Genomic DNA, 22,729 nt, shown 5'->3' with positions numbered 1-22,729 from the left:
CAAAGGGGTCCCCAGAGCGTTGGAGCTCTTTCCACAGCCACTTGAAAGGTACTTGCTTTTGGGGTTTGAGCCTTGCAAATCCATGAACCATGATTCTCTTTCTACTTCAGATATTAAACCAACATTGATCCCAAGTACTTTAGTGAAGGTAACTGTGTTATTCCCAGGATTTTCTCAGCTGCTCATTTGGAAAGCAACTTTGCCACAGTGATACACTTGTAACCATCGAGAGCCACAACTAGACCTCAGAAACACAATGTCTGTACAGAGCCTTCCTGACAACAGCTAGTGCAGCAAACGACCTTCCCTGCTGATACTCACATTTGGAAATACATTTAGTGATATTATTTTTAACTCTTCCTGAAAGTTATAGAAGTACTGGTTTCCTACAGCAGCAGAAGGAAGCTGACATCCCAAGGGCTTTGTGCTGTGGACACATGAACTGTATAAACTCAGACGTGTGTGAGTGTGTGTGTGTGTGTGTGTGTGTGTGTGTGTGTGTAATTTCTTAAAATGTTTTGCTTCAGTTTAAACCCACATTTTTCATCTCCTGTAATAGTAATTTGAAATTAAAATCTAGAAGGCATGTTTCTTTTGCTAAAAGGAAGTCTATGGTCACTGTCATTTTATGGACTAAATAAAATCTCTTCCTTTCTTGAAATCTCTCAGATACACAAAGTAGTCAGTAGAATGCTTAGGTGATGTTCCCAAAATAAATTTTCTCCCTGTCTCAGTCCTTTGTTCAGAATCTGTTTTCTTTATCTCATTTTCAGATCTAATTTTCCCAGGGTTTCTATTGCATTATGTTCTCTCTGCCCTTGCTCCCAGTCTCCAAGAGAAATGCAAACCTAATTAAAGACACATGGCGTTTTTAGGCTATGTTAGTTAAAGATATTTAGATTGAAAATAGGCTTGCAGGAAGCCATGGGAAGTTGTTTCCACCCTTGGTTTTTCGGAAGAGAATTGCCATGAGCATACTCCCAACTTACATGAAGGAGATGTAAGGAAAAATATTTCATGGAGTGCCATAATTACTGTCACCAGTACAGGCTGGGATCTGACCTGCTGGAAGGTAACTTTGCAGAGAAGGACCTGGGGGTCCTGGTACAAACTGTCCATGAGCCAGCAGTGCCTTTGTGGCCAAGAGGGCCAACAGTATCCTGGTGTGCATTAGAAGAGCATTGCTAGAAGGTCGAGAGAGGTGACCCTGCTCCTCTACTCAGCCCTAGTGAGGCCACATCTGCAGTGCTGTGTCCAGATCTGGGCTCTCCAGTACAAGAGAGACATGGAGCTCCTGGAGAGGTCCAGTGGAGGGTGACAAGGATGACCAAGGGATTGAAGTGTCTCTCTTACGAGGACAGGTTGAGGGAGTTGAGCCTTTTTCAGCCTTGAGAAGAGATGACTGAGAGGGGACCTCATCGACATATCCAAGTATCTGAAGGGATGGGTGCCAAGAGGATGGACCAGGTTCTTCTTTGTGGTGCCAAGCAATAGGACAAGAGGCCATGGGCAGAAACTGATGCACAGGAAGTTCCACCTGAACATGAGGAAAAATTTCTTCACTGTGAGGGTGACTGTGCACTGGAACAGATTATCCAGAGAGGTTGCTAATGGTGTAATTTAGTAGCACTCCTACTAATCTTTCACTGATCACACAGTAGCTGAATCACTATGACTCAATTTTAACATTACACTCCTAATTTGAGACTTGTGACTGGAAATCTAGGAATCCTTCCCACTACAACTTGCATGTGATATCTTTATTTTGGCAGTAGTAGTAGAGGAAAGGCACGAAGGCACACAAGAAGGTGTCTAGAACCTGAAAAGTGTTGATGCTTTTGCCTAATGAGATATAAATAATATACTTTCATATATACCACCATACCACCTTAAAGAAACTCAAATCCAGTTGTTGTTCAGACATCAGAGTCGGTTCAAGAAGTTTAAGACACAGTGCAATCAAGTCTCTTTTGCTAACAGAACACAGGATACTTCCTTTAGGCAATTTGAAAAGAAAAATAGAATCTATTACCCCCACCTTCACCTTAACAGTGTCCCAGGACAAGCACCCTGACTCTTTCACAGCCATTCTTGCCTGACCTAGTCTAGAAAATTCATAGTTCTTTCCCAAAGAGTAGGGAAAGTAGCCTACAAATTGTTTTCCTTCATAAAAAGCCAACATCCATGGGCTTTTCTCATGGCATTTCAATTTATAAGACATTGACTTCATTTTCCTTGTTTGTTACTAAAAGCCAGCTTTATCCTCATGCTAATGAAAGGTCCTAAACCTTGTCTATAATGTAGCCAACAAGATACCATTCACAAAGATTTCTCTAAACAGTGGCTCACTACAAAAGTGAACCACTTTATACACCTCTACTCTGTCAGAGTTGCCCTTGCTGGTTTGACTCCACACTCCTTTGGCCTGTAGGCCACTGCTTCTCTACGTGTCTGGCTGACACACAGCTACCGCTGTTCATAGAAATCAGAAGCCTCAAAAATCTGCAACAACTAAACAAAAGTGAATCTACCAGCTAGCAGAATCTTTTGAACCTCTACTTTCTTGGGCCTATAGTAAGTGTACATTAAAAGCTCTTCCTAAGCCTTTGAATAAGAATTTGCAGAACATGAGGTCTAAATATTGGTGAATTTAGTTCTGTTGAGAAAAACTGTACTGGCAGAATTTCAAACAGACCTGGCACTGAGCCCCACTAATCTTCTTATTAATGTTCTTCTTATGAATCTTCCTGATAAAACTGTGAACCCAACAGATCAGCATTGGTAGAGCCTGGATACACATTTGGATTTGGAGTAAGTGCACTATTACCTGCTGAAAAATAGAACTAAAAAATAGCTGCACTTCTGTTGTTCAGGCAGCCCTAGACAGTTAACACACAAGAGTGCTTCTTCCTGCTATCACAGTATTTGTATTTCATTCCCTCACTCAGACTGAAGCATTACCACCGTTACCCTTCTGAACAAATTCCAAAAAGCTCATGTACTCCCAACTATTTTGTCCCTTGCTGTGCTGAGGATGGCTTCCCAGGCTACTACGGCTGCTTCTCTTCTCCCGTATTTGGAAGCTGGCCTTCAGCATGGAGATCCCTTGTGGGTTGCTGTTTAAATTCCAGAGTCACTGTTGCACGTTAGCATTTCCTTCAGCTGATGTAAATCAAATACAGCATGAGTGAAAAATGTGAGTATAAGCTCGGCTAACTGCTTCGTGAGGGGAACTGTGATGAATGCAGAAAGTTTGTCTCAGGACAAAACGTTTCACAAGCACAGCGTGCTTTGCACAGGGGGACGTTGCTGAGGCCATTGCCCCTCCTTTGGCAGCAGTTTGCACACACTTCACCCCTGTGTACCACACTGAATTGGCAGTGCTGGCACAGGGTACAGCAGTAAAGAATGACACACTCACATGGAAAATACTGTTGCCTGGCATCAGGGACATTTTTCTATACACGAGTCCAGAACATACACAGGAATTTCATTTCACCCCTGGTATTTTAGGGCATCTGCAGCAAACTTAGTAGCCCTTAATTTTTGCTTCTCATCTTCCAGCAGCTCCAGAACAGCAGAACCCAAACATATCCTAGTTTCAAAAAATGCTAATCTTTTAACTAATCAACTGTTGTTTTTTGTAAGTGGACTGGAAACATGATATTATATGGAACATATAATACCTTAAATAGGAATGATTTTGAAATATTTTAACAGAACTAATAGCTAATAGCTTATAGTTCCTTTAGGATAGGATTTATGAACTTCTCATTCCTATCTCTGAATACTTGCATGGCAATGTCACCTGTGTAATGGCAAAATGCCAGTCCACTAACACTTGACTCCTACAGGAAACAAGACAAAGCACAGAGATCTTCTCTATGGGTAAGAGATTCACAATTTAATACTTAATAGCTGTGACTCTGGCTATAGAGGAGACTAAGAGAAAGAGGAGCATGTTTTCAGGACGCTTCAAACATATTCTAAAACAAATCTTATGGACATAACATGTAACGAGGACAGTTTTCTCAAGCCCAGAAGCGTAGCACAAATTGATGTATTTCTGGATTCTTCCCTTTGCTACAGGATAAAACTCTCACTACAATCCTGATGATCTTTAAACTTATGAGTGGCACAGCGTTGAAGACACACTGTCCTCTCTGTGACACCACTGCATTTTATGAGGAACAGAGAACAAAAAGACTCACAGAGCAATCTTACAGTGAGTCCTACTGAATCTTCTGCAAGTACAAGGTTCAATTATATGAAAATAACTGCAAGTTCTGGATTTGGAGGGAGGAAGAAAGAAATATTTTTGCATTAGGTTAACTGTCTTTACTGTAATTACTTGAAGCTCCTCTGGGACACATAAAGAGTTTTAGTCAAGATGTATTAATGAATATGACACAGACAAGACAAAAAAAAGTACGTTTATTCTGTGGATTTATATCTCCACTGTATATGGAGGGAGTTCATCAGTGTATACAAAATTTCAGTGCTGTCTAACAATTTATCCTCTAAGTTTTGCCTAATTTGGCCATTTAGTACTTGTTGATGTCAGTAAACTCCTATATGCACTAATATACAGCTAAAAATCCTTAGCAGGCATACTAAATCAGATAATTATATGTGCCATAAAGAATCTATGAAAATGATAAAGACCTTCATGATAATCCAGTTAAAAGGCAAATACATACAGGTATGTAATCAAAGAGTTCATTATTTTTAGACATAGTGTTATTTAATTTTAGCCAATTTTGGCCAGTTTTGGCTTTGGGTTTGTGGTGAGTTTGAACATATACAAAATTGCAAAGACCCTGAGCCTTTTCATTCTGCTGTAGGGAAATAAATAACTTACACAATTCCAAACAAGCAAAACACTTAAAATTTCTGACTAATCTTACACTTACCAATACACACATGCTTTAATATTTTAATAAATGAAATCTAATATGAGGAACTATTAGGAAAGGAGTTGATACCTACAAGCATCTAATATTACAAGACAGGTAAAAAAGCCTACAGAGGCACTGATAAACATGTAGCCAAAAAAAAAAAAAAGGCAAATATTTCATAGGTCATCTTATGGGCTGATTTGGATACAGGAGTCCTTGAAATGGAATTGAACATAATTGCATGCAAAAATACTTAATCAAGAACTGACTAATCAAGATGTGTTCTTGCAAAGTAGACAAAAAATTGTGAGACCTTACTTATCTCAATTGAGATATCTGTTCATTTCAGTGCAAAGTAAAATAGGGAAAGCTTAAACTGATCAACAAGAATAATTGAAATCAGCCTTTTCCTTTTTAAAAAACATGCATACAGACCATGCAAAAAGTTAGTTGCCACATCTCAGCTGGTAGATGCAGCAGCTCTGTACACTGCTTGAGGACAAGAGTTTTACTGCTCTCACAGAGCATTTTTTTGGAAAGGAATCATGGTGCAGCAAAGGCCATTTAAAGCTGAATGACAGCCTCCACATGAGGCTTAATAATCTTAACTTAAACACATTTAACATCTTCAGTTTATTTGCCTCAATTTCCCTGTGTCTGTGTGTAGACACGATCATAAATATTAACCAAAATCATTATTGATAAAATGAATGTTTAGACCATTAAGATGGTCACCTACTGTGAATAAAGCACTTGGATTGTTTACCAGGTAGTTAATTATATTGACAAGCTCTGAGCCAGCATACATATACTCAGAACACAAGTATACATCTCCCATTGCCTAAAAATGTTATTTAAAAGCACATTCCATAAACCCCATGATACTTGGTGGGATTTATAGGAATAGTTTTTTCAATATTTTTTGAAAAGTAGTGGAACTCATCTATCCAGTTGTAGAGAAGCTCCTGAAAACTACCTTTTGCTTTATGGAAAACAAAGTCTATTGTAGGTTCATAGTAATGTTAGCACAATAATAGAAAGACTTTGTTTGCATTTACTGTGAATAGACTGTATAATTTTAACAACACATACACTATCATACATGCTTTACATACATGATAATACATTTTTGTCTGCAATTTTTCAGAAGAAAAGTTGGAAAACCTGTTTTTTTGAACCTTATCTGTAATTAGCAATTTCTAGAATAAATACACACACATATATATTTAATATGCTTACCTGTCTTTCCTACATGTTTCACATTCTTAAAAAATTCCTTAAATTTTGTTGTTACAACTGTTGTGATACTCCACAATAAACCACTTCAGAACGCAGTGCAGTTAACAAAATGTTTTGGGTTCAGAGCAGTTGACACAGTAACTGAGAAGATGACAAAAATAAACTACATTTGCACTCTTGGTTTCCCAGTAGAACTTCTAGCAAGAAACCCCAAAGGAAACAGTGAATAGGCAGCAGCATCCTCTGCAGACCTAAGCCCCACTGTATTTTAACAACAGAACACAACTACAGAAGGGCAGCTAGGAACCAAGTGGTGGTGTGGGATGAAACAAAGTTCATATTCAGGAGAAGGAAGACAACTGTGGTTTAAATTTTCCAGTTGTAACAGGCTGCTCCCATCTAGCTCAGATAGTGACTGGTGATGAGTCAGTGCAGTATAAAAATTCTGAAGTGTTGGTCTTGTTGCAGTTCCTAGAACACAGCCAGCCAAGGCACAGAACTAAAGAGAACCTAACCTAGTTTCATGGCAGAATTCATCTTTAAAATGGCAAGGCACACTGACAGGCTGTCCTGGTGAAGTTACACTGCCATGACACCTCAGTAATCTGCTCTGTCTTTCCTCTGGGTTGTCATTTCTTGGGTGTGAAATTTATTCCATCTGCACCAGTCACCTACACACTAGAGCTATCAGTACAGTAATACCATTCTACAACAAATCCATGACAAATTTAAAGTTTATGTTTAAGGCAGACATTACCACAGAAAGAAAAAAATCTTTTTTTTTTAAGCTTCAATCATCCATTGCTTGCTTACTCCTTAGATTACTCAAAGTTAATGCTTGGTAAGAGGGAAGTGCAGAACATCCACTGGCCAACAGCAGCCTCCAATCCTCCAGGAGCTGATAGAAGAGACTCTAAACCTTAAATTTCAACATATGCTTACATCTTCACAGGACCAAGACAGCAATACAATCCAGTTCATGCAATATATGAATACAGCATTTCTGTAAATTTTCTCAGGCATCTAATTAGCTTTTACTCAGAAAAATTGGAAAGTGGTGTAGTAAAGAAACAATACCAGGTCATTCCAGGGAAACGTAATTAATCACAGCCAAGTGTATTTGCCTAGAAAACATAATTCTTCTCTGCTGAGGTACCTAATACTGAGAATAACTACTGTAAAATGGAGGTTAGTGCTTAGAGCTAACCAGACACACGCACTTCAATGAAGTATTAACACTAGCCAAACACCTTATAATTACAGACAGCTGCAAGTTCATGAAGCTCTTTGTAAATAGTTCTGTTCCACCACTCCTGCCACTGGCAGCTGCAGTGCCATGTACCCTGAGCACAGGATACAGGACTCTCCCAAAGAGACTGTGGCAGAGGCTGCATTGCAGCTATGCTTTTTGTAAGCACAAAGTGTTCTCCCTTTTTCTACCAAAGCCTATTACTTCTGTATTCATACATCTCACTTACTTCAGTGGAAGGAAAGAGAGAATTTCTTTGCTTTGCTAAAAGACGTGTGAGAAAAGGAGAATTTATTTATCTGGTCATCTGGGACAGAGAGAAATTCTGGGCCTAAAGACAATGGAGATTTTCATAAGCAGAAGAGTCTGCAGAAATGGGTTTAACTGGACTCACCTGAGTTCTTATGACATACTAAAAGACATGGAAAGAGTGTCTTAAAAGGTAATCCTTTAATTCAAACCATATTAACTTATTTGAGATGCTGGTCACCACTGTCATGCTAATAATAGATATTACTTCTTAGCAACACTAAGATTTTGAGTGTGTGAAAAGGAAAGGAGGTTCAGCATTTCCTCTTTTTCTTTCTCAGTGGGGAATCCATTGTTGCATGTGTAATACCATACTGGAAGAGGACAAAAGAAAGCATACATTTCCACCTTGGGTCCAGTAAATGGAAAATATCAAATCTATCATTACTTTCTAACCATCTAGTAGAACCTGATGAATTAACGAAACTGTATAACCTGGGGAAGCAATCTCACAGTAACAGTAAAACTAATGTATAATTACAGACTGAATTGTGCAAAGGGCAAAAGAAACTGAACTTTTTAAAAAAGTACCTGCCTCAAAGCTGTTATTCATGTGACATCAGTGCGACAGTTGTGAATACTGCAAAGGAAAGAGAAAATACTGTAAAGGTAGTACATAAGAAGAAGAAAAAACACCTTCCAAGTGTTACATGTATTGCTGTTAATTGCATGGAATTTTGCTGGATGTGGCTTCACAAATTAGGCAGCCACAGCAGGCCACTAAAAATTTCCATCTGTTCTATATTTTACTTTGCCTGTAGTAACTGTACCTATTTGAGTCACCAAGTCAGCCTTTTATAGTGATTGGATATCACTTTGTTTCTTAAGGACATATGCACACCCATGCATATTTCAGGCAGAAGTCAGTACAGTTGATCCTAAACCTAAAGCAATTATATTTAATCAAATAACTTAGCTTATGTACAAGTCCCACAAATTACCAAATACATCGTTTATTAGGTCTGCATAGTTCCACAAAACAGAATTTAAGAGAGTATTATTTCGTGACATGGGCTAATTTGTTTTTTGTAATTCCCAGCTCCAGCACGCTGCTATCCAGAAGGATTTTTATCTGTGCTCATTATTACTGATACATAGTATGCAAAAGAGGCACTGCTGAGAATGCCTATACCAGAAATGGAAGTGTCTGCTATATAGGCAGCAGCAAACAACAGAAACTACTCTTAGAGTGCACAGTTCAAGTAACTTAATACACTCAAGACTGCTGAGAGGCTGATATTCCAAGCATGTTTTGCATGCCAATAGCATAATTTGATTATGTTATCAAGCCTCCAGGTATACCTCTTTCTGAACAAAATGGGATTGTACAACACAGAAATTAGTAGTATGACTTCCACCATTGCAGATTCAATAAATACGCACTCACAAACACAATACCAGCACACTAAAAGAGAACAATAACAAAAAAAATTAAAAATTCAGAGGTTTGGCTAAGATTTCTAACCCTGTACAAAATCTGTTATTCTTAACTCTTTAGGCCTACAACTTGTAACTCTCCCTGTAGCTCCAGCCACGACAGCACTGGTATGAGAAGGTACAGAGACAGATCCTTGAGCCCACGTAACCCTTACTGACTTAATTGCTCTTTCTATATGTCCCCGTGTCTGCTGGTAGGATCGGCTGTGTTCAAACACTGCACAGAAAGAACATTGTTTGCTCTGAAGCATTTTGGAGTTTAGCTTCACCTAGCCTGACAGGAACATCGATTTATAGCTTAAAATAGCAGAACAAGGACGAAAACACCTAAAAGTCAGCAGTAACTTTTGAAACCTAATTCTGTGCTCGGATTACCAAGGAAAGGAACAAGTGCAGACTGCAACCCTGTAACTCCTCACTCACACGCTTTATTCTATTACCACGAGCGCTGCCCGTGTCATAAGAGACCCGCCGGAGGGCGGGCAGCGCAACGCTCCCTGAGGGCTCACCCGGAGCTGCGCCGGGACTGGCGGCCGAGCTCCCACACGGGAAAGCGGGAATTTATGTTCCCTTCTGGCTACGGCTTGTACTCCTTCCTCCGACACCACGCCGCTCACCTAAGTGTATTTAAACGAGCTCCCGCGCCCGTGCCGCTGCTGCCACCAGTCACAGGGGGAAAAGCTAAGGCGAGGTTCGCTCTCCCACTACATGACGCCCCGGCTCGCACCGCAGGGCCGCCGCCGCCTCAGCGCTGTCCCGCCGCGTCCCCTCAGACTCAGAGGGGACACCACTCCCCACCTCAGGCGGGAGGGCAGCGGGACAGAGAGGACACCGTTCCCCACTTCAGGCGGGAGGGCAGCGGTATAGAGGGAACACCCCTCCGTACCTCAGGCGGGGAGGGGCACCCGCCACCTCTCCCCACTTTCCCTCTGTGGGGCGGAAGCGGTCGGGACCGCGCCCCGGGCGTTCCGCCCCGGGCCGGCTGCGGGCGCTGAGGGGAGAGCGCAGCCCTGTAAGGAGAGACGCGCCCCAAGCAGCGCCTGGGGACAGGGGTTGGGTCCGGTCCGGCCAGGGCCGTCACCTCCCCCCGTCCCGCTGATGCCCAGCGTCACACATCCAGCCGGGAGGCCTCGCTCCGCCTCAGCCCGACAGAGCGAACTCGCGCCGGCGGGCGTGGCGCAGGAATCCCGGAATCCCGCCACCCCACCGCCCCCCTCGGCCCCCGCTATCCCGGCACCCCGGCTTTAATCGTCTCCTTATATGGACACCAGAATGTCTGACGTCATCCCGACGCTGGGAAACCAGCGCCCGCGCAGCCAAGCTCGGTTGGGAAGGCGGGTGGTGCGGGAAAGGTGGGGGGCGGAGGGGGAAGGAGGCTCTGGAATGTTGATGGACGTGGCCTTGCGCCACTGGGAGCGGCGGAGCCGGGTCGGCCATTGGGCGAGGAGGGCGGGGGCGGGAGCGGCGGGAGGGGCCGGTTGTGGCTGTTGAAAAGCCGCCGCCTGGCTGGGGAGCGGCGCCAGTGCGGGGTGGGCGCTGCCGGGGGGAGGCAGGAGGGTAGCGAGTTCGAGTCCCGCCTCTGCGAGCCTGAGCCGGGAGCTGCTTCTCTGGGCTGCCGCACTCCGCTCCGGGGCGAGGGGAGGTCGGAGTAGTCGTTTGGTCTCCTCTCCTTCCTCGTTTCCCTCTTGGCGCGGAGGCCGCGGCTCTCGCTGTGGGGCGCCAGCTCGCAGGGACAGAGTTTGCCAGGAGTTTGTGCGGACTTCGGGCCCCGGCCCCCCGCCCCGCCGCCGCCATGCCCGTCTTCCACACGCGCACCATCGAGAGCATCCTGGAGCCGGTGGCCCAGCAGATCTCCCACCTGGTCATCATGCACGAGGAGGGGGAGGTGGACGGCAAGGCCATCCCGGACCTCACCGCCCCCGTGTCGGCCGTGCAGGCCGCTGTCAGCAACCTGGTGCGGGTGAGTAGCGGCGGCCGGCGCCTGCTCCGCGCCTCCTCCTCACGGAGCCACTTCGGCCGCCGCGGCCAACTTGGGAGCCCGCCCCGGGCTGTCGCGGGCAGGTGAGCCGGCCCCCGCCCCGTAAGGGACCGGCTGCCCGGCGGCGGCGGCCGGGAAGGGGTTAAGTTGGGAGGCTGCCTGGACCTCTACGGCTCCCGCCTGGAAGCCGCCTCGGGCTGTTCCCGCCCCGGCCGGCGAAGGAGCCGGGCGAGCAGTGCAGCGGAGCAGTGAGTTCTCCCGGCAGAGAGTTGTTCGCCGTGTCCGAGCGAAGAAGCCTTTGCCCACCTGAGGAGCGGCATCGCGTTGAAGCGCAGCAAAGCGCGGTGGTTGCTGCTGTTCGCACCCGCCCCGAAACGCCTCACAGATGGCTCTGATACGCTGTGGGGTTCCTCGCTGCCTTGGAAACTCCTATTTTAAGTGTGTGCACTATAAAAGGCAAAATACTTACTTGGCGTGAGCCCATCCTTAAAAAAAAAAAAAATCCCAACAATTAAACCCCAGACTTCCCAGGCATTTGGTTTTGATTGTTAATTTGGTGAAGGCTGGCCGTTCGTTATCAGCGCAGGAGTCGAGGCGGGACAGACCTGTGGTTTCCAGGCAGAGTCTGGAGTTGTGAATTGGTCTTGTTACGTAGCCTCCAGTGTGAGTTACTGATCGCTGGTGGGGAGCTGAAATTGTGCTTGAATCTCTCGATTTCTTGAGAGCAGCTATCATAGCATGTCTCTTTAAGACCTGAGCATCTACAGTGTGGACATTTCAGTTTGAGAAGTGCAAGTGATTACTACGATTGAAGTGTTTTACTTCTATAAGTACTTTTATAACCATCAAAAAATATTTTGATATAGAAGACACTGTGATGTTGCATACTGTTTTATCGCATTAAGAATTACTTGGTAATACTTAACTTACACTTCTGTTAAGTTCATTTACAGATAGGGAATTAATTTTTGAACATCAGATGTTGCTTGCTCATTTTGAATCCTGTAAAATTCTGAAGTAATTCATGGCAAGCAATACCCTTTGCCAGTAAAGCTTACCTTAAAATGACTAACTATGTACAGTTAAAATACTGTGTCACTATTAACTTCATGTATTAATGCACTGAAATTGTGAGGCTTGTGGGTATAAGAAACTGTCAAGATGACAAATGTAGGTGATATGTTTGTCATCTTTTGGCCTGTAGTACTTGCTACTGCTAGAATAACTTGCCACTTTGATATTCTGCAGTTTACTACAGTGTAACTACATCTCTTCGTCCCCACGACTGTGAATTTCACAGGTTGTGCTGTGTGGAATACTTGTGCTTCCTGCTGACTTTAGCAGAAACTCTTCTTATGGAGAACAGTTGGTCTGCAGCAACAAAGTGATGTAATAGGTGTATTGGCTGTGAGGGTGTGAAGCATGAGTGTATGAAATACTTTTCCTTGAAAGGAAGACTTTGTAATAACTCTTTGCTTCTCTGAGCTTAGCCTGTATCATTGGGTTGTGTGACTATTTTTCCCCACCCCACCTTCCTCTCAAAAGAAACTTGATCTGATAAAGTCTCATTTATTGGAGAAATGCAGAAACAGAACTAGTTTCATTCTGCAGCTTGCTAATGCCTGCTCTTCTTTTCGTTTTGGACTGTTTTGGAAGCCTCTGGTTTTCTTTTCTTGCCTGCTAGTTAGATAAAAGAAAAGACTGTTGAATTATTTTTTTGTGTGTTAATTCACAAAGGGCAAATAGAAGTGATGTAATCTGAGGTAGTACTTACCAGGAAGATGCCCTGATCTGGTAGAATACAGCTTTGACTACATTAGATAAAATACAGAATTAAAGTTCTGTTTCCTATCTGGAGCTGTGTTTTTCAGTGCATCATTCCAAAGTGTAAATGGGATTTGTGAAACAGCAATTTCACTGGAGCAGGAGTATTTACGCAGACAGGTTATCAAATTATGAGCCTTCTGGTGTCCTCACAGGTGACAGCAAAGATGGAGTTGTCAGTGGAAGCAAGAGAGCAATGCCAACGAGCTGCCAGCTCGGTGTGTTGCTTGCTGCCTGCTCTGGGTTCGTTGTGTAGTGCAACTGTCACAAAGTAAGGGCAAGTACTGATGAGCAGAGAATTCTTTAGCGATAAATTGTCACACACAGCAGCACTGTCCTCCAGCTCCCCAGCCTAGAGTAAGGACTCCACAGCTTGGAAAGTGCAACATTTGGTTGATTTGACTATTGCATCTGTAAGTAACTGCTGGTGGCAGTGTTTGAAGTCCTGACACCCATTCTTGTGCAAGGGCCGGGAGTTGTGCTGAGTGGGGAAATGGGTTAGGAAATGACTGTATGGCTGTGAGGAAGGACCCATGTGCAATAACTTATTTTGTTGGTATTCCTGAGATGGAGTTAGCACAATACACTATACTCAAGATGGAACAGAAGTCTTAATTTAAGACTATTAGATAAATTAAAAGGGAGTCCTTCTCCTAAACACCTTGATTTGAGATGTCTATATGAGAACTCTTCCTTCAGTTTGCATTTAACATGCACTTCTGTATTTTCTGTCAGAAATGTTTGTATTTTAAGGTTTGCCTGAAGCCATCTTAAATTACATGGGTATTTTAATGCAAAATTTGCACACCCAGGAAGACCTGTAGAGATGCTTCCTTGTCAGAACCTAGCTGTAATCCTGGGTAAGAGATAATACAAGCCATTGTTGAAGTTAATGAAATAATTGAATCTTTACGAGTTAGTCTTTCCCATAGTAAACACTGAAGAAAGACTTGGTGTTCTGTTTCCAATATGTGGGTTTGATTCTACTGCATCATAACTTTTGCAGAACAATTCTCAGATTGTTTTGAAGTTTCTTAACTGTGAGATAAAGTACTTGTGGCCCATGCAAAAATTCAACATGTGGGGGGTGGTAAGCACCAGAAGCTTTTTTGCACGGAAATAAGCTTTGACTGAAGCCAAGTATTTGAGGGAGAGGCTTCAGATTCCACAAGATTATTAATGTACTAAATCTGTTCTTTTTCAGCAGAAAAATCTTTGTTTTTATTGGCTGATATTTGTAGTGGATGTGTGCCTCTTATGGGAAGATTGATGCTTGGTATTAGCTGAAGATGTGATGCTGTAAGTCAACAGAAGTGATGCTGGTGGTGGTAATAGTCAAGACCACTCCATGGGTAGGGAATAATTTTGAGCTTGCTAAATATGGTATTAGTTCAATGGAGAGTGAAATGAAATTCTGAATTCTAACTGGTCAAACATCCTAGGGAAGAAATGAACCATGTGGTGGTTTTCTAGTTGTTTGTGTGGTTTTTTTTGTTTCCTTTTTCTTTGGTTTTTCTTGCCTTTTTTCTTTTTTTTAACACTCATCAGACTTTTAGCCTACTTTTGAAAAGAGGGATTTCTATCAGAGATGACTAATGATGATGCAGAAATCTTAAACCAATTGCACACATTATATAAATAGCTTCATTTCATGGAGGAGAAAAAAACCCTACTTTCCAATAGTGAATTTACAAGCATTTATGTTCAGACTAATGTTATTTTATAGCCAAACAGAGAAAGCAAATTGTACTCTGTTTTAAACTCCATTCATTTACTGCCTTGTATGGGTTGTGGTGTTCTGTCAGTACAGGCATAGCCCACTCTGGTCCCTTCTCTGCTGTTTTGGGCAGAATTGCTTCAGAGCAGTGCTGCTGTTGCTCTGCCAAATACTGACAATACCATAGGTGATGCTGCTGAGTTTGACAGAATGGGAAGCAATTCTCTGCATGGAAATTAAGGTAATAGAAGGGACTTGGGAAGTACGTAATTTGAATATCGGAGCAGGCTCAGCAGCTCAAAGAGGTGTCTCTTTTTCAGAGGCTGGGTTGTTCAACCAGGTCAATGGGCTAAAAGATCTGACCTGCTTTACCTTAGACCAATTGCCCGACCCTGTTTTCATGTCCTTCATGTTGACAGAGTTTGAGGCATCTGAGCAAAGGGATACTGCTGTGGAATGCTCGTAATGAAAAATTTAAGGCACAGTAACCAATGAAGTGGCTGAGGTCTTTCAGAACAGAGATCTGCTCTGAAAAAACAGCACTTGTTTAGTTGATAGTGCACCTTCTGCCTTTCCATCCTCTGTGCTATAGGGGCTGTATTTCTGTATGTGAAACTATGTTTTACAAGTGTCTACATGCATCCAGTTTCTATTACGTTATTTTTTTAATGGAGAAAAGTTGCTTTGCTCTCTATTGAATTGTTAACAATCATGTTTCTCAAGAATGTGTTCTTGTTGGATGCTGGGATATGCCTTTATTTACCTCCTGATATTTGGAGGCTGATGGAACAGTACTGACATATTTCTGCATCTCAGTTACTAACTCTAACTAGCAGCTCAGACTAATCATCAGGAAGGGTCTCTTAGATTATAAATATCCTGTCTCATAGTCATGATTTATCAGATGTTTCCTTTCAGTAGAGCTGGGCCAAGCACTATTTTAAAATGTAAATAAATGTAGTCTAGAGTAAAATTAAGCTTAATTGGAGACTGTACTCGATGAGAACAAGACCCTGTAGCACTGGATCAGTCAGTCACTTGTGTCAGAGGTTTTTTTCACTTCCTAAAGTTGTGAGGTCAGTGTCTTTAAACTACCACCAGCTGAAGCCCACCCCATCTAAGCACAATTAAAACCACCCAGATAACTCTTGAAACAGGTGAAACTTGATACCAGTACTTAGATAGTGACATAAAGTGTAAAATAAACAGAAAAGTTTAACTGTGGGAGAGTTGCATTTAAAAGTGTAGCTGTAGCAGCTGTCTTATCTCATCCTAGCAGATGAAGTAATAATCACCTGAAGCCATTGGCATATTCTGACTGCATAACCATGGGGCTCTTTCAAGTGAGAAGCTGGCTGGGGTTGTAGGGCCAGGTGGAAAGTGCTGATCATTTTCCCTGGACAAGCTCTAAATTGTCTACTAATGCCTGTAAATCACCAGGTTGGAAGTCACCTATTTAAATGAATTTGTGAAAAATGCAGCCTGCCTTGAAATCATCGTCATGATTGCAGCAGAATTCAAATACATGACTAAACACCTAGAATGAGGAGAGATGGTCTCACTGTTGTGGACAGTGGATGGTAAAACAGCTTTATCATTCCTAAGTTTTCTCCTGCCATATCTGACTTGCCTGTAACCCAGGGTACACAAGGCAGGAGTGAGCTTTTGTGAGCAGCTTAATGTTTCTCTCTTTTGAGAGAAAAGTTAGCTTGCAATATTTATGTTTACATATTTATATATCTTGGAAAAGGATGGAGAAAGGAAAAAGATAAGCTTTTTTTTTTTCTGGCAGAATTTTCCACACAGTGCAAAAGATGGCTCTCAAGGGGGTTGTAGTTTCTGCATTTTTTTAACTGATGTTTGTAACTTGCCATGGGATATGTACAGATCTGTGCCTTCCCATCTCCAGTTTATTATATTGTTACGTTTTGAAGCTCAAGGGAACGGTCACTAGAGCAGCTCATCTGAACTCTACACAGCTCAAACTTAGTGACAAGTGAATGAGAGTACCAGAATAGGCCTGATGAGCTCATGAGAGAGTAACTATTTTCATTACAGGTTTCTAGGTCTTATCTATGTGTAGTAGAAAACTGTGATTAGTGTTTTACAAATAATAAAAATTTCCTTCTTTTTTTTGAAATAGAACATCCTACTTCAGTGTACCAGCAATTTCAACAGGGATCGTTTGCCATATTGTGGGAACTGTGGCCATATGCTCTGAGAAAGTGGATAAACCCCATTAGGGTGTGTGTATGGGAGAGGCTGGGAGAAGAGTGATTAATCAGACAGAAAGCAACTTTGTAATAACAAAAGCACATCATAAACTTCTTTCTTGCTTTTATCTGTTGGGAATTATCTTTATGTAAGTGATAAATTAGATTCTGATTTGAATGGAATCATCTTTGTTCTGTTATTGTGTTTGGATACTTAATTTATACCAGTCTCCTCCATTAGCTTTAAAAGGGATCTTTTGTTCTCTCTTCCTTTAAATGTGCATAGAGATGGTGAATGCCTTCATTAGTAATTACATGCAGCTTGCTTTTTGAGTATAAAACCAGAATATTATTGTGGAATGGATAACCTTAAAGTGGTAGTTGGACTAAAAAGTTCCATATGCCAAGAATCTGGAGGATGCCACTCCTGCACTGGAAAACTTAATATATGCTTTCTGCTGCATAAGTGAATTATACCAGTGTAGGAGGAGTTGTTAAACCCCATGTTAAGTGCCAGTGTTTTTAGCTATTTATTCTTCCGGATGTCTTGTAACTTTAGAGTGTAATGTAGCTGTGCTTTGAAACAAGACTGTAAACATGGAATTTCTTTTAGACGTTAATAAAAATAATGAACCAAACAAAACACGGTTCAGGAATGTGTAGCTTCAGAAAATTAGTGGAGTAATGTGCAGGTGTTTTCCCCTTCTTGATATAGTTGAAGATTGGATTGATGAAACAAACCTTAGAGAGAGGATTTGGGTGGGGGTGTATCCAAGCAGTGGTTTTAAAGATGCATTAGCAAGTGTGTTCTTAATGCTAGTTACTGGAAATGATGCCAGTTTTCCAAAGGAGAGGATAGATCAGTCCTAGTCAGTTCTTGCTTTGAGTACTCCTTAATTTTGGTAGTGGCTTCTTCACATATAGCAAAGATTGGCTTTTTATCCCAACCTCTCTGTTGTACAGCTTGTGTGTGTTGCTCCTAAGCTCTTGTTTCTGACTGCATTGTCTTACTAAGTTTTACTGTCTTTGTATTTTTTCACCTCCAATATGAAGACAAAATATCTACTGTTAGCAATGACAGCAGAAAATTGATATTACTCACACTGAAAAACAAGTCAGCCTGGCAAACTAGACTTTAAGAAACATTGCAATGTAATTTTTTTTTTCTTTGGTGACACAGTTTATGTTCTATCACTTGTTCAGTCAAATGATATCAGAAGCAGTTCTTGATACAGAACTTGCCTCTACAGCCATGGTTCTTAATTTCTGCAAAGTGATAACTTTCCTGACATTATCTTTAAACACAACAATAGGAGTGGTGATACTGAATTTGACAGTAAAGTGCTTTTTCTGACTATATAACTGTTAAAGGCTTATCCACTAAATTAATCATCATCTTTAATCAACTTATGTTGATGCATGGAAATAGACCACAGTGGATAATGCAGCTACTTGGATTTCAGAACATACTTTGTGGATATAAGATGACTTGCTACATGGGAAGATGAAATGATGAAATAAAGGTTGGATCTTCTCAGTTACAAATACTTCCCCAATAAGTATCTCTTCAAAACACAAGCCTAGCATCCTAGCCTGTCAAAACTGATTGGGTTGGGAATGGGGGGCATGACCCTAAGGGCATGATATTTGGTAGCAGGTCTGGTTTGTCCCTGTAGTAATTTCAAGTCCTAGTGAATCTATGAAAATATGAAAAACTAGCTGGAGAAACAGTAGAGAGAGCAAACCTTTCCTTTGCTTATGTTGCCCAATAGTTAAAGTGTACTGAAGTATGACTTGCCTCTGTCCTGAGACTAGCACCAAAGTTTTGTGTCCAAATATACTGAACTCACTTTGAAACAAATCTCTTATTCAGAAGTAAATATTGTCAGAATAACTATTAACAGCATGAATAATGAACAATGGATAATGATACCAGCTAATGAAAGGAGAAAGAAATAAAAAAACCATACCCTCTTCATTATCAAAGCCTTTCCATAGTGACTGTAACTCTCAGCTCATTGACTCTTAGTTGATAATGATTTCTAACTTCTTCTCTCACTGAGAAAACATGTGTTGGAACAGTTTTCCAGTATCCTGACTTCATGGGTAGGGTAGGAAACTGATGATTCATGGCAGGTTTCTCTATTGAGGAGTGGAGAAAAGAAACAAGCTGTTTATCTTGGTGTTGGCCTAGGATACTTATGAAGAGACCTATTGTAATAATGCTGCGTTGCATTTTCCATCGGTGGTTACACCCACAGAATAACGAGTGTAACTTGGTCTTCTTTCACCAAATATAAATTTTCCTTGTGCCAAACTCTAGATTCACACTCTAAGTGCATCTTGGGGACCTGGAATTGCCAAAGGCAGATATTCTCAGAAAAGATTGAGGTAAATAAGGCTTTGAGTACCTCATCTTTTTCTGTGTTGTGGTCAGCACACCCCCACCCCCCAATTCCACAGGGGGCCCACATTTTACCTAGTCTTTGTCTTGCTGCTGTATTTACACAAGCATTTTTGTTTGTTGTCTTTCATACCCCTCCCTAGGTTCAACTCTAGGTAGACTTTGTGATGGACCCCATCTCTGCATGCTCAGCTACTGTGTCTTTGCTCTTCCTGGCAGGAATGTTCTGTTCATCCATGCAGGCCTCCTGCCACCTTTGCTTGTCTTCCTGCACATCAGAGTGACCTATCCTTGAGCTTGGAGTAGGTAATCCTTGAAAATTAACCAGCTCTTCAGAACCCCTCTTTATTCTCAGACTGTATCCCATGTGATTTCACCAGTTAGGTCCCTGAAGAGACTAAATACTGTTCTGAAGCTCAGAGTCTGATTTGTTGAGTTCCTTCCTTTTAGGATGCTTAATTCTGCCATCTAATGGTCACTGCATCTGGCATTTGCATTCCCAACTGATTTTGTTCCCTGTTTCTGACAGCAGAGTGCCTCCTACCTTTGGCTCCTCAATCTGTATCTACTAATGAAAGATGGTAATTAGAGCCTTAGAGTGTGAAATGAAAAAATACAGGCAAGTAGTTTTCTTATTAAACTGTTGAGTTTTGTGGTGGCCTAAAAAGGTTTGACTCAAGCAAATATCATCCTTAATCTTTGTTCTCAGGTATATATAATGCATAAGTGAAAAATAAGAGGACTGAAAAAGTACTACTTTGGTTAGTTTTACAAGCTTTATGCTCAGGTATCTGTGTTAAAATGTTTGGGTATGTTGCAGCTGTTCTGGTCTCATTGCTCAATGTTTAACTTCTGTTTGTGAGAATAGTAAAATACAGTGGTATTCAATTGGAACTGCATTTCATAGCTGAGTATTAGCATGAACTAGAGACAAGCATGTCCCTCCTTAAATGCTGAAAAGTGCAAGAGAAAATAGCTGTGGTAATTAATTTCATAAACAGGTACAGTCACAGAAGTGCCAAAGTAGCAGTATGAGAAACAGTGGTTGTTTCTGCAACCCCTGAACTGATGAGAGGCACTGTGGTCACCTTAGCTAAGTCACTGTATGGTGGCAAACAGTAATGACTGTTCTCAGCCTTTCTTTTTGAACAGGTGCATCAAAAGGTGCTTGTTAAAGGCTGAGCCAGGAAAGTCCATCTGAACTTCTTTGCCTGTTCTAGTCCTTCAGCCATTTTCTGGGTATCAGCTCTCCAGTTTCAGAAGAGTCTGACTCTTCCTGTCAAGCAGGGAAGATGTTACAATCTGTCATCTGGAACTTCAGTTATTCCAGCTTCCTCTGCTATCTTCAAACGTTTTCCTGAATTTGGAAGAGGCTGCATATTGCAACTGTTTGAGGGAAGTATTAATAAAACTTTCTTTTCTTACACAGGCTTTGTTTTGTTCGCCTGCAGGAACAGACTTCAAGGAGACTGATAGTCAGTGCATGTGAGAGACAGATAACTTGTAGATTGCAAGAATTTTTGGGTGGATTTGGTTCCTGGTGACCACAAACTCAGTTACAGTTAGAACAAATGGACTTAATATAAATGAATATAATATCTGTGTGTGCACAGGCAATGAATGGTTAAACTGTTCAGCTCAAAGTGGGATATACTAGTACATCACTGAGGGAAACAATTAATGCTGAGTGTTAGTTGTATGCAGGCTGCTATGTTCAGCCTTCCAATTTAAACTCTGGAAACCTTGTCCATTGCTGACATACATGCATGTAATCATCTCACTTAGGAGAGGTTTTGAATACTGAAGTGTGTGATGCACTGAATATTTATCTAAAGAGTTATCACTGTAAAAAAAATTGCTGTGTCAAGCATATAGCTGGAAGCTACTGGAAGGTCACTTGTTTTTGTGTCTCTGCTATTAAAATCACAGGGGTTTTTTGTAATTTTGTTCAAGATTGATCACAAAAGCCATTTCACATTTGAACCTCTGAATGTGGATGCAGGTGTCTATATATCCTTCACCTAAGTCTTCAATAGCTAATTTGATCACAAACCCACTCAATACTTGAAATAAAACTTATCATCAAGTGTAAAAACACTTTCTCAAATTACTGCATAACTCTTAGAAGTTTCTAGGTGAGATGTTAAACTGACTAGTGTTTGAACTACCCTAAAAATCACTTTCATGAGCCTAGCTGTCTTTGCAGCTTTTGCAGCACAATAGTTGTACTGAATAACAGAGATGAACAAATGAGGTTTCTCTCGAACTACAGAGAAGTAGCGAAAAGGTCACCTTTTATTTAGCTTGCCCTGATACAGTGACAAAAAATGGACTGTGAAGGGCTAGTAACTGCCCAAGCACTGACTTAACTGTAGCAAGTGAAGTGCTGTTTGAGTCTCTGCCACACCTGTAAAATGTTCCCTTTTTCTCAAAAAATCAGGGGGTGGGAAGTGGAAACCTTAGTGAGCTTTAGGGGGGTTTCAGTTTGACTTCAGTTTTTCTCCAAGGACAAAAAATGTAATAGCATGGCATTTCTTTGATTTCTCTTCAGTTAATGCTGGACAAAAACCTACGTTCCTCAGCTCTCTGACTCGATTCCACTGGCACTTGAGCTGTCAGACCAGCTGAGCCCAGCCCACCCCCCATGCAGCAGAATGGAATGTATTTTTTTTCAGTCGATCTGATTTTTGTTGGGTTTCCCCCCCCCCCCTTCCCAGCTTGACATCAGTGATTATTGTAGTTCAAAGCCATGGAACATGAAGTGTTTTATCTGTCAAGTGCAAGTGAATTTCTTGCATAACAGCTTTGCTCTGGCAATTTGGGGGGCTATAATTGTAATAGCTGCTCAGTTCTCTGATTACTCGGAGTGGTTCAACGCTAAAGATACTTGTGACCCTGAGGTGGTTGTGAACTGCTACGAAGTGTTGTTGTGGCAGATTTCTAAGTAGTTGTCTTGCACTTTTATTGTTGCAAAGGGCAAACTTTGGTGCACCTGGCTTCTTAGTTGTCAGAATCACCAAAATATTTATAACTAACTTGGTTGCTGTGTGGCAGTGGAGGTAGTAAGGCATTTGTAAACTCGATGGATCTGGCATTTGCTCTCACAACTGAGTACAATTCCTTTCTTCAGGCAGGTTTTACTATTGGCTTGTTAGCTGCCCCAAAACCTTGTATTTCTGTTTAAGGTAGAATAATGATTGTTGAGAAGAGTGGTTCTCTTCTGTTCCATTGCTATTAAACTTGGAGCAACTTCCTCAAATAGGACAAACTGTTGGGAACAAGTGTAGCTTCCTGTTATAGGAGTTGCTTTTAGTTTGATTTGCAGCAATACTGATGTTTTTCTTCTCAGCCATTGTACTGTAACTTAATCTGTATTTCACAGAGATTTAAAGGCTTTTTCATTAATGTCTATTAAACTTGTAAGAGGATTTTAACTGTTAGAAATGAGTAGTCCTTTGATA

At 41.6% G+C, this 22,729-nt stretch overlaps 1 protein-coding gene across 3 annotated transcripts in view; it reads left to right on the top strand.

Moving 5' to 3' along the window:
• The first annotated feature begins 10,606 nt into the window (after positions 1–10,606).
• The window catches only part of VCL (vinculin), a 60,177-nt gene continuing 48,054 nt past the window's right edge, over positions 10,607–22,729 (top strand). The window contains exon 1 of one of the 3 annotated variants that reach the window (XM_027649406.1): positions 10,607–11,092. In XM_027649406.1, the coding sequence (XP_027505207.1) occupies positions 10,925–11,092 (168 nt within the window). In that variant the 5' untranslated portion in view covers positions 10,607–10,924. The remainder of the gene's footprint in view (positions 11,093–22,729) is intronic. The other 2 variants (XM_027649403.1, XM_027649404.1) reach the window with 2 other exon arrangements.

This window comes from Corapipo altera, unplaced genomic scaffold, assembly GCF_003945725.1.
Source record: "Corapipo altera isolate COAL_440 unplaced genomic scaffold, ASM394572v1 53, whole genome shotgun sequence".
Classification (NCBI taxonomy): domain Eukaryota; kingdom Metazoa; phylum Chordata; class Aves; order Passeriformes; family Pipridae; genus Corapipo; species Corapipo altera.
Note: the sequence above shows the minus strand (reverse complement) of the source record. Positions and strands in the feature narration are given on the sequence as shown.